The sequence below is a fragment of the Sinohyriopsis cumingii genome, chromosome 11 (assembly GCF_028554795.1).
Source record: "Sinohyriopsis cumingii isolate HCF-2022 chromosome 11, ASM2855479v2, whole genome shotgun sequence".
Lineage (NCBI taxonomy): Eukaryota > Metazoa > Mollusca > Bivalvia > Unionida > Unionidae > Sinohyriopsis > Sinohyriopsis cumingii.
This window is the reverse complement of record NC_142971.1, coordinates 102,681,029-102,694,259: the sequence shown is the minus strand read 5'-3', so window position 1 is coordinate 102,694,259 and position 13,231 is coordinate 102,681,029. Positions and strand designations below refer to the sequence as shown.

Genomic DNA, 13,231 nt, shown 5'->3' with positions numbered 1-13,231 from the left:
ATTCTTGCGAATAAAAGCTGGAAAGGACACAATTACATTTATTGGACATTACATCCCAATTTGAGTATTTCTCTTGGCGGGAGATATGATTGCTGTCGTCATGTGACATGGAAAAGAGTTTGGAACTATAGTTTGTGCAACTGTACTAGTGGTAAATAAAGTCTACGCGTACTTTACAAACTTTTCAGTTGAACAAAATGTTTATCGTCGATGCATCAAACTTTTAATTACGTTTTCCAGCTTTACAATAGTAGTTATTGATATTTTGTTACACCTTACTGAAAACTGGTCAATCTTACGGAAAAAAATCAACTCCCTTACTGAGACTGACTCGTCAGGGTTGGCAGGTCTGAAAACCTCATGATATGACTAAACTTCTGTCCTGATGCCCCAAAGCCCCACATGATTGCACCTCTATCCTGATGCCCTAAAGTCTCATGAGATGCCTGCACCTCTATTATGATACCCCAAAAGCCTCACATGATGACTCCACCCCCGTGCCCCAAAGCCCCATGAAATCTTGATGACCCAAAGTCCCATGAGATCACTGCACCTCTTTCCTGATGCCTCAAAACCCCATGAGATAATTGCACCTTTACCCGCATACCCAAAAAGTCCCACATGATGACTGCACCTACACCAACATGCCCCAAAGCTCCATGAAATGATTGCACTTCACTGGCTTGCCCCAAAGCCCCATGGAATTATTGAGCATCCATCCCAAAGCCCCATGAGATGACTGCACCTCTGTCCTGATGCCTAAAGTCCCATGAGATTACTGCATCTCTGTCGTGATGTCCCAAAAGCCCCACATGATGACTTCACCTCCATGCACCAAAGCCCCATGAAATGATTGCAACTCCATCCTCATTCCCCAAAACTGTCATGAGATGATTGCACATTTACCCTCATGCCCCAAAGCCACACGTGATGACTGCACTGTGAACCCCATGCTCCCAAACCCCCTGAGATGATTGCACCTCTACCCACATGCCCCAAAGCCCCATGAGCAAGTGTCTTTACCATTCTATTCTATTTCAAAAACGATAATTAACAAATAATTATTGTTCATCACTTTATTTTGAGAAACCTTTAGTCTTAAAAACATAAACATTATTGCAGTAAAGAAATAATTCATGCATTTTAATCATAATTTCTCTTTCAATAGTGGAGAACTTTCTTACGTATCTGAGAGTGATCAAAGGTGAATGTGGAGAAATTCAGTTTCAGCTGGAGCTTGAAGTCCTAGAAATGCTGGTATGTTAAAAGAAAATTCAATTTGTATTATTTTTTCTGCAGACCTAAACTAGAGACAAGTCTGTCATACTATGTATGTGTGAAAAAATCTTTTTTGTTTATTTCTCTTGTCACCTTGTTTCTCATTGTAATTTCCCATCACTAGGAACATTTTGGATACATTTCTGGGAGTTTATTTGGCTAAGAAATAGCGAATAGATACTTTCATCATAATTTTGGTTTGATAAATAAGGGGGATAATCACAGTTGAGTTAGAGAGAAATCAATTAGACTATCTTCCTTACTCATCTTGTTAATAGCCCTTGTAAAATAAAATATCCATAGAATATGTGGCATACACAGTATGTTGTTGATAGTCTTATCTCAGTTTTTTCTTCACTTAGCATGTGGAATCTTAATGCAAGAACATTTTAGCTGAACTATTCATTATTTGAAATGACAGGGCTGTTCTAGTAAAATAAACTTAGTATATAGGGAAGCCACTTTCAATATGGAATAGTCACCCAAAGATACAGTTTTGAATGTTGTATAATTTTGTTATGAACTCTTTATAATCAAAGTAACCTGGCTTTCTTTTTTTTTTTAAATACCTGGGCACCATGTATGTTTAAATGGGAAAAACCTGAGATATTGTTACATGGTGACGTACATTTCTACTCCACCCATTAGTAGGTGGAACCTAAAATCAGCTGTACAATTGTAAATTAGAAAGTAGTAAATATAAATAGCAACTATTTTTGTTTTCCCATCTGTCAGTCCCATTCCACTCCGAATTCATGATCATGAAACTGTGTCTCAGAATATGTTCTAAAGTGATTAAAATGAACACTTATGTATCAAATGATCTTTTGCATTCCTTAATATATTTCTGTGTAGTCCAGCAGACATCTGTAAATTTAGGCAGCCAGTAGTCCTTCAAATGCTTCCAATGCACTGATGGTTGGGATAACACACAATCTTGAATGCAAAGTCTCGAGTTCCAGATCTATGTGGAATGTTGTCAGAAATATTTTATGTGAATAACATCCATTTTTATGTAAGATTCTTTCTGGATACAATTTACACATTCCTTCAATAACTTGTGAGCAAAATTGTGCATACACAGCAACCATATTATAATCAATTGCTTGAAATTGCAAGAGAGACTTTACTTTTATTTAAAAATTTAGTGGGCCTTAGGGTGGTGGCATTTTTCATTGGCACATAAAAATTATAATCTCCATTGCCCTACACAAATATTCATCCAATCCAATTGACTTTAATAGTTAGATATTACATCTGAAGAAGTAACTTAAAGTGAGTAAATTGCTGGCAGATGTTTCGTTACAGATCAAGTTGACATGCAGCACTCACAGTCTTTAGTACTGGTATAGTTGGAGATCCTTCCCTTTTATGGTCAGTAACATTCATTATCCAAATCAGAAAAATGACTTGGCTATTTACATCAATTAATAACAATGGATGTGGTTGTTGGAATACACATAAATTTGATTGGTTTGATGATTCACTTCCTGCAGAGTGCACCACATATATTGCAACAGAAAAAGCAGACAATGTTCCGATAGTGACTTTGTATCTATCCACTGCTATATTGTGCCATGTGAACAAAAGTAGTTATGAATATAGTTCTCAATGGTGGCAAATTACATCTGAAATTTGGTGTTCTGATTGGTGTTATCCATTATAATCAAATACCAGTTAACTGAGCTGTCATAGCTAGAATTTCACTCCACTAGAACCATACCCATAAATATTTTTGATTAATTCCTCAGGATGTATTTTTAAATGTTACTTCACTTATAACACGTGACAATAACTGAGTTTGACCACATATTTTTGGTACAAAAAAACAGTTGGCACATGGCTGTGCACAGTTCCAGAACAATAGATCTGAACTGAGATTTAAAAAAAAACTGACCATAATGAAAGAGAAAAGACATATTTTTGCTTGTATAATTAGAACTTTATTGTATTTTAGAATGTGTCACTGCAAAGTTTGAAGAACTATCCACCAATAAGGCAAAAGCAACAATATAGGACTTATCTGTGGTGTTTAGTTTTAACAAGAAAACATTATGACCCTTGACACATTGTTATTGTGATGTGGTCATCATTATTGTAATGTAATTGGCTGAGATAATCAATCCTGAGTTGCTTGTGTCTTGCAAACACCTAAATCTCAACACTTGAGTACTAACCACTTAAATAGGTTCTGACAGATTCACTAATGGGCATCACCGTAAGATTTATATTCGTGTGTAAATAAAAGAGGGAATGTCACTTTTATAATGATTAGTTTGAAACTAAATTAGAACTAAAATTATAAACTGAAGTTCACCTGAAAAAAGACTTATCATCAGTATTTATTTTAGTGTTGTCACTAGAAGACATTACCCAATATTTTAGTTGACGGATATTTCATTGTATTAATATATTTTTTTTAGTCTTATGCAAATATGAGCCTACTTTTGCTTTTTCATTAACAAAAACATGGGATCCACATTATACACGAATTTGAACAAAGTAACTTAGCATTGATTGCAGACTGGCAGTATTGGCTCTAGTTCCCAGGACATACATTTGTTTTTTCTTCTTCTTTTATCTTCAAGATGTCACTTTGAAATTAATAATTGAGCATGTACCTTATTATTTCATCAATTCCTTAGCAGTTACAACCGTAGCTGACAAATACAAAGGACAAAAATGGTACTAGTAGTAATGTGCAAGGAAGTGGAATGGAGAATATGAAATGTCAGTAAATAGAACTGATTAGAATATTATTGAACATTTTTGATAATTGATTCCTTGATTTGATTTCCATTCTGATCCTTTTGCTGTCACGTAGTTGTTTTCAAAAGTAGCTTGTATACAAAATCAATATAATTTATATTTTTACATTATTACATATTTTGTGAATGTAATGCTAGATAATTGTTCATTGATATATGCAGTGATTGAATCCTGCAAAATAAGTACAGTGAAATACTGTAACTGACTGTCTTTGAGACTCGCAGCTACGTTCAGAGTTCCCAAACTATCGGGAAAAAGTCAGGAGAAATTATATTTTTTCCTGATCGTGAAATGTCCATGAATTTCACAAATATTGATGAAAGTCTGGGGAAAACCCCAGGAATTTTCCACCACCACTTGACGACCGAAACAATCACGTAATTGAGTCTTAACTAATCTGATCATGAGTTAAAGTTATTGAGTTCTAACCAAAATATTCGGAGGGTGCATTATGGGTCATTTACGTGCTTGCAATAAATATATATGCTGAGTCAATTAAAATGCACAGTGGATTAGATTCATCTAATAGACCTTTTTTTCACAGTCAGCTCGGTATCCATATCGTTCCTTACATCAAAGATATGAAAACCAGGATAAGAGGCCAACATGGTGATGGCAAAGCATAGCCGCTTACCAGATATCCTAGCAAACTTAAACGTTGTTAGATTGAGTCATACATGCATGAAATTGATATGAAAATGACTTATTTTCTCAGAAATTGTATTAAAATTGTTGTCTTTAATCTGCTGAAAGACAAGATAAAACTACAGCATTGATGTAATGTGACCTGGTATTTGCATTACTAGTCGTATGAGTAAAGACCTGCCAACTCTTACGATTTTGCCATAAGTCTTACGAAAATTACCCTTAAAATATGGACTTACGGCATACTAGCAAAAACTACAGAACAATGATGGTTGCCAAAAAAATCCAGATAATTGGTTCATCCGTGTTTTATTTGGATCCGGGTTTCATCTTAGAATTAGGGAAACAGCAGCACCCCAGATGCTTTAAACTGCACCTGTTTGTTAATGAGAAGTGTCTGCATGATCAAACTGTTGATTATAGAATTTTTTAAAATGGCATCCAGAAAGCAATGAATGTTTAAGATGAAAGGGAAATGAAGCTTCTAGAAAAGTGTTAATAATCAACACAGAAGAATAAAAAGGAGTTTTCAGACTCTTGTGAATAAAAGCTGGAAAGGACACAATTACGCTTATTGGACCTCAATGCCAATTTGAGCATGACTTGTGGCGGGAGATTTGTGTGTTTGTTGTGGGGTTTAATGCCATTTTTCAGCACAAGATAGGCTATACATGGCGGCCAGTATTATGGTGGATGAAGAACCTGGGAAACCCCCGGAAAGAACCACAGACCCACGAGAAGCTACTGGCAAGCTTTCTCACATACCACATAGGCCAAACCTGAGACTCGAACCCACGCAGACTTAGGTGAGATGGCAGTGATCTGTAATGGTGAGCGCTTTAGACCACTCGTGGCAGGAGATACGATTGCCATCTTGAAATGGAAAAGAATTTCCAAGAATTATGTCAAGTTGAAAGATAGCAACATGCCATTTAGCTGCATAGGGTTTGGAACTAGAGTTTGTGCAACTGTACTGGTGGTAAATAAAGTCTATGCGTACCTCACAAACTTTTCAGTTGAACATAATGTTTATCGTTGATGTGTCAAACTTTTAATTACGTTTTACATCTTTACAGTGGCAGTTATTGACATTTTGTTACACCTTACTGAAAACTGGTCAATGTTAGGGAAGAAATCAACTGCCTTACTGAGATGGACTCATCAGGATTGGCAGGTCTGCGAGTACACAAATTTCACAACCCACATTTTCAAATGTAGAGAAAAAATTTTTTAAAATAAGTATTACGTGAAAGTTGTATAGTGGTTGTAATAAAAATACAGAAGGAGCCCCGAGTGGTCAAAACCGCTCTGTTATGGATCACTGCCATCTCACCTCTGTCTGCATGGGTTCGAGTCTCGGATTCGGCTAATGTGGGTATGTGAGAAAGCTTGCCAGTAGCTTCTCGTGGGTCGGTGGTTCTTTCCAGGTTTTTCCCTGGTTCTTCCTCCACCATTAATACTGGCTGCCATGTATAGCCTATCATGTGCTGAAAAATGGCGTTAAACCCTACAACAACAACAACAAAAAATACAAAAATGAAAGTACACAAAATTCTCCATATTTATTCCGCGAACAACTTTAGGAGTTCTGTTGTATCATGTGTTTACCACGTTGACATGTGCTCTCTGCTTGATGAATCAGACTGGCCAGATTGCTGCGACAGTGACAGGCTTCTTGAAGTTGTTCCATAGCTGCCAACCCTCACAATTTTAGTGTGAATTTCATGACTTTTTCAGTGATTCACGTCACATGGAAAAAAATCACAATTCCCCAATTCTCAGTTATTTTAAATCTTTAATATTATAACCAATTTCCCGTTTGGCGCTAGTCATGATATTGCCAGTTGCCGAAACGGTCCAGTACTGCTAGACGTGATATTAGTGCAACTGTAGCTGATTGGTACAATTGGCCTGGTAGCAGGCATTTTAGCATATTACAATCTATATGTAAAAGGTAGTTTTACAAATGTGTTTGAGAGAAACTGGCCTAACTGGAATTTTTGCTCTGCGCATGCGCTCCAAACACCAATTTGAGTTACCATTCGGCACCACATCTTAAAAATGTCTTAACCAACAAGGAAAAAGAAATTTATTGCACAAAAAGTGAAGTGTAGTTTGGAATATTCCAGAAATTGGCCGTGCATCTGCCATCAAACACCGATATACATCATGCTTTTTGCATGCAGTGTGCCACAAATTTTAGCATTGGGCATGGTGGCAGAGATGATGTGAGGAAACACATTGGTAGTAAAAAGCACACTGAGGTTGGGAAAATTAAGAACTCGTGCAAGCTACCAACACTGAAGCATTGTTTGAGTTTTGTTGAACACAATCTACCTTTATCAGCTGGAGACCATGCTAAACATTTGTCCTGACAAATATTCCTGGTCTCGAAGATCGCTTCACGAATTCATTTGAAAATTGACTCGTTTTTATCCTAATTTTCACTAACTGCGAGCCTGGAGGTTGGAAGCTATGTTCTCAAAATAAATACGTTGAGAATTGTTCTTTCTGCTTTTTCCGTACAACAACATTAAAAAGGAGTGTGTTGTTGTTGATATCACATGACTATTGGACTTGTTTGATATTTATGAAGTCATGTGACTAGTAAATAGCAAGTACTGGGTCAGGTTTCATCTATGCTGTAGTTTTGTCTAATCTGTCAGAGGATTAAAGACAATGATTATAATACTTGCCATTTCTGAGAAATAAATCATTTTCCTATCAATTTCGTGCAGGTATGAGTTGATATAACCTAAGTTTAAATTTGTTAGGCCTGCTGGTAAGGGACTACCATATGCCTCTACTGCATGGTGGTAGCAAATTTCAAATTTTCAATATGCAATTGCAATGACCTCACACTCCAGCATAAATGTAAAATGTGAAAACCGGGGTGGGAATATTCAGAGGAAATCCAGATTAGAAAATGGAATGCTATTCATTTTAAACTAAAGGACTATATTGAATAAGGGCCATTTTCTGCCCCTTTTATGGGGGAAAAGAATTCTTGTAAATATCACAACTTATTGTATTATTCGATGTATAAATCACCCTATTCTGCATTAAATATGCACATAAATTTCTTTTTCATACCACCTTTGAACATGGTCTGGTATGGGAAATTTACGAGAAAATGCTACAGTTGAGCAACTTGAAACTAGAAATAAGATATAAGCACAGGCTTGATCAGACAAGGTATTTACGCTGATTAATTTTTATTAAAATTTTTAGGTTCTCATATTAACTCGTGTTGACGTTTGAGGTAATCACTAAAAATTAAAAAATTATTGAATTTTGCTGTCTTGTATCATTGTCGTTGTTTTCCCTGTTGCACCGTACCTGCCAAAGTATCACTACGCGTGAGCAATTAGACCCGCATTTCTAGAGTGCGCTATATTATTTCCTTCATTATTATATTAGAAAAAATTCCAGGAACAATAAAGATTCAGATATTTTAAAAACAATGTTTTCCATTCTTTCTCTCTTTCTTCATTGCATCTAAATTGCCTTGGGAACAAGATTTTTCGAAGAGGCGCTGAAGGGGCATTTGGACCTATATATAAACAAAGACTACGTGGAGTAAACATTAAATGAAATTGTATTTTTATGTTGCCAACTTTTGACAAAAGGATGTTTTAAATAGTAGGGTAAGTACATATACACCTCTCCCTCAATAACTCGCGCACAACGGGGTCCACAAACATAGACCTCACTATAAGCGAGGTGCGAGTTACCAAGGGACCTCCAAAATTGAAAAAAATTGCTTTGACATCAAGAAAACGGGGGGGGGGGGCATTAGGGAACTGGGCTGTTTAATGACTGAATCCTCATTTTACGATTACGTCGATAGTAATTTTTAATAATGCTCTTTTTCTAATGAAGTTGTTCGTTATTCTGTTTAAATAACATTATTTTTCTCTCAAAATATCCAACATATGAAAGATCGTTCCAACTGGTTTGAACAACCATCACGTGTACGTGAAAAATCTGTGTATTACGTCACTGCTTTTTGTTTTCTTGATGGGTCTGGTTCCCGTACAGGTATTTAATGGTATCTTGCCAAATCAGTAGTCCACAATTTTGGAACTAGACTGTTGATACACCATCAAACAAGATCCATTTTTTTTTCAAAAACACGCGACATTTATTTTGTGACATGTCTACGTCGAAACTCAATTTTTTATTGTTCAATTAGTACACTGTTAATGTCGTGATTTCATTGGAAGTAATAATGAAACTTCTTATCATCCCTGAGGATATCTCTTTTTGTCACTTCAAGAATTCTCTGAAACTTGCTTGCCCACAATGGTCCGTATCTGTGAAATCAAGCTCTTTATTTTATGAAGTATTCATTTCGCTTTGCTGCCTTGTTATCTTTGATCACAGTTATGAAAGAGTCTGTTAATTTAAGGTAGTTTCTGTTACAAACACAATAACGTTTATTACAGTGTTCGATTGATCAAATGAAGTGAGTTCACCCAACATATGACCGAGGCCACTAGATTTTAAGTTAGTCTGATTTTTGTACCTTTTAATGTTTCTTTTATTCCACCTCCTTTTTCATTCAAAAGACATAATTAAAGTGATAATATAAAGGAGGCCAGCTTTTAATTCAGTGCAACAATACAACAAATACTTCTGCAAGTCAGTTATCAAAATACGGTCGGCATTTAATTAGGTTCTCAGAGAAACGCTTGCGGACATAGCTGTTACAGTAGATTGACGCATTTTACATTTAATTACAAGAGGACACATTGCACTTATGATGATTACACTTAAAAGGAACTAAAAGATGGAACTAGAACACAAATTTCAATTGATAAAAATATTATTTAATTTGTATTTATTTATTGAAGTACTGCCTCCACTCGGCATAAGTGACAAATTTCCAGGTCCTATCTACTGTTTTCAACAATAAAACAAGTGATGCATCAGTTTCCATTACCAATTTTGATCGGTATTTTCTTCAAGTTGAACAAATAGGGATACATTTTTGGGGTATTTTTGGGTTTAAAAAAAGGGATCCACGCCTGACACTGCGTTACAAGCGAGTTATCGAGGGAGTGGTGTATATTATTTAGTTTATACATTAATAACAAGAGTTTTTCTTCAGTTCCATCACAATATCGTTTGTTATGTTTAATTCACTATTACTGTGCAATTCAGTACATGTCATCTAAATTAATCTGTCAGTTTTCTGCTGGAAATAATGTTTATAACCTGCGTACTTTTTCATTAAATTTTGCTGTGTCTTTCTTCATATAGTAACAGTAATAATTCTTTAAAATTCAATTATTAACTGAGCAAACAACAACTAATAGTCTGCGGTTATAAAAGGCAGCTTGGAAAAAATGTCATCTGCATGATATACATATATAACAGCACTAGTTTCAATAGCTCAAATGGTAGAGCATTTATTCCTCAAATCTGTCGCACCAAGTTCGAATCCCCTAAGCTCCTTTTTTTTTTTTTAAGAATTAATATTCATAATATCAACAGCTGTGAATTTAGTTTGAACAGTGTTTCCCTTTACGTACTTTTGTGCATCTGGGACGGACGCTGGAGAAAATTGACGCACACATTTTTTTGCCGTGCGTTTTTCTGATGCAAAGGATTCGCATAATGCGATCAGGATTTATTTAATATCCAATGCATTGGACAAGGGTGGCCTCGTGTATACTTCCAGCATAGGCATTGACTGGTTACCTGCTTTGTTTACTGCCTGCATTGCGCTCCTCTATTCGTAAAGCAGAGTGCAGTGCAGGGCACATACGAAATAAGGAACCAGACTAGCATAGGCAATGTTATGACGAAGTAGTTTCCCCATCTCTCGCGAGCTCTCCCGTGATTTCCATCAAGCTCAGCAAAATGTCATCCTTATGTTTAACCTCAATGCTTGTTGCACTAGAAAGTGACCTCCAGATTAAAACGTCGTGCACTAAGAATCATTAGCAAAGAAGTGAAAGAAACAGAACACAAAAGAGTAACTGTGAATCTAACTTTAATGAAAAATGGAGAAAATAATTCCCTTGACTGGAATACAGCACATACATTAGGATTACCAGTGTGACTTATGGTCGCATCATTGTGAGGACTGCAAAAGTGAATAATCCTTTTGCCTTCGTTCGCCACAAGATATCTGAAGAACACATTATAACCCAAGACATTCTTTCACAACAAAGAAATCAGTAAACTTGCCGAGAAAAATGTGTTTATTTGGATTACAAAGTCAGGGGGTCAATGCAGATTTTGTTGGTTTTTAACTTTCCTGCAATAAAATAGAGATCTTAAAGTTCAAGTGTAACTTACTAGAAACAAGATGAATCATTAGCCTCCTTGACTTTTGGATAAATTTGTTCTAAGACGAAGTACAATGAAACCGATGATAGTACACATCTTATGACGGGCAGTAAATAAACTGCCATCTGGTTACAAAAGATTTATTAGGCTTTTTGTATTGGCTTGTATATAATGTGTTGGTCTATAATATTGCTTCAAAAAGATTATAAAGAGACTGTAAAAAATACGACTTTAAAAGAAAAATGAATTAATAAAATGATTCTTTGAATGGACAATGCATTTGTTAATTGTGCATATAGGTTTATTTGTATGTTTAGAGAGTGAGAGCAAGAATGCTGCGCAGGTTGCATTATCCTATTTCAAGCTAAACAAAATACGAGTCAGAGGAACATTTGTCAGTACATTTTTTGTACATTTTTTTACCCCCACATTTTTTGTTTGACCCTCAGTTCTGACACCAAGGTTTTTTTTTTTTACCCTCAGTTTTACCCCCCGGGGGATACACTGTTGAATTAAAATTAGTAACAGCTCAGTTAGCAAAACCAACAAAATATAATGCACAATTGGAAAATCGTTTTATTTTTATTTCAAGCAAGGTAACATTTTTATCAATATGTTATTCATCTAAAATCCAACATTACAAGGGTAGACAATCATGTCTGCATCAGAAAATAATAGTAGTGGAACCAGTGTTGTGAAGCGGTTATTCTTCCATAATTAGATAGTATAACTTTCATACAAGTATATTTATATTCAATTTTTTCATACTGAATTTTTATCACATTTTCCGATGCACTCATCCATATCAAGAATAATCGTTTAAAGAATGACATCAAAAATGTTAACTTGCTTACTATGCTAATGATATTTTTAACAATTGCTACAATTTAAACTTGTCCAAACAGTGGAAACAATGTCCACAGTCCCGATGGAAGCCAAGTAATTATGATTTTGTAACTAAAAATAATATTTGCATTACTTCTACGCCAAAAACCTATTAGTTCAATCTACTTATCTAATTACTGCATATTTATTGTAATGACATAATGTCTTTATTTCATTAAAAGACTCCCTCAAAACTTTATAAACTTACTGATCAGGTATAATAAAACAAGAAACTATAATGCCATAAAATTCATAGGTGAAAATCTTTTATTCAAAGTAGAACTTGCTTAAATAAAAGTAATATCACTAATACCACTACTAGTAATAATAAATAATAACAGCAGTATTCAGATAATAATAAAATGTAGCCCACATACCTTTTTTGTATGGGAAATAAACAAAAGAGGGGTGGTACTTACTAACCATAAAACATATAGCATAAAATATATTCAGACCACAGTGATTTAAAAGTACAAAATGTTGACCTCTGGTATACGTCATAACTGAATACACAATAACTACATGTACTATGTGGGTGGAATTTGCAGGAATTGAGTACCAATATATAATAAATATGATTGCCTAAGTGAATAGTTAAAAAATAATGGAAAGTAACCATAAATGAGTGTTATATAAGATTTTATGTCATATGTGACAGTTTATTAAATGGTCTGAAATCAAAATGTTCAATTAATTTCTACAAAAATCTGAAATGCCTAAAGCATATCAATGTTCCTGGTGCTACAAAAGGGTAAAACCATCAGCTAGAACAAAAATACTTACAGGCATTCTAGAAAAGCATGCAGAGGAATTATTGCAAAGGTCTGTAACACAAGATGATGTTGTTTGCTCTAGTTGCCATAAGTAAATATTACAGAAATCTGTCGGTCACAAGTTCACCCAGTCCACACCATGATCCAGATTTTGAGCTGCCAACTACTTCAACAGCTGCCTTAAAAAGCCCACAAACAATTCAACTTCAAATTCCATCAACACCAAGATCACACAGACATTGTGTTGTATGTAAAAGACCACATGGGCATCGAAATCGTCTTGTCAATGTCCCAATCTGTGCCATTACCCAGTCTTTTGTAGAGTGTGGTATATTTATAAAGTCATATAGTAGATGCTGCAAATTTCATTTGGAAAACTCATACTTTAGCAATAAAGCCTTACAATCTATCAGTGCAACAAAAGAGTCTGAAGACTTTTCAAGAACAGATATTACCTTGCTTTTACAAAATGTGCGCGAGTTGATTAAAACAAAGTCATAATTTAACTTTGATGTTCCTTCTTCCTTGTCTGATGATGACTATTTCCATCTTACTGGCTTGAAAAGAGATCAATTCCAGGA

General features: G+C 35.2%; 1 protein-coding gene across 2 annotated transcripts in view; it reads left to right on the top strand.

Moving 5' to 3' along the window:
• Nucleotides 1–13,231, top strand: part of LOC149789185 (centromere protein P-like) — a 53,891-nt gene that overhangs the window by 15,696 nt on the left and 24,964 nt on the right. For both annotated transcript variants that reach the window (XM_089975329.1, XM_089975330.1), the window contains exon 5: nucleotides 1,169–1,257. In XM_089975329.1, coding sequence (XP_089831455.1) covers nucleotides 1,169–1,257 — 89 coding nt within the window. The remainder of the gene's footprint in view (nucleotides 1–1,168; nucleotides 1,258–13,231) is intronic.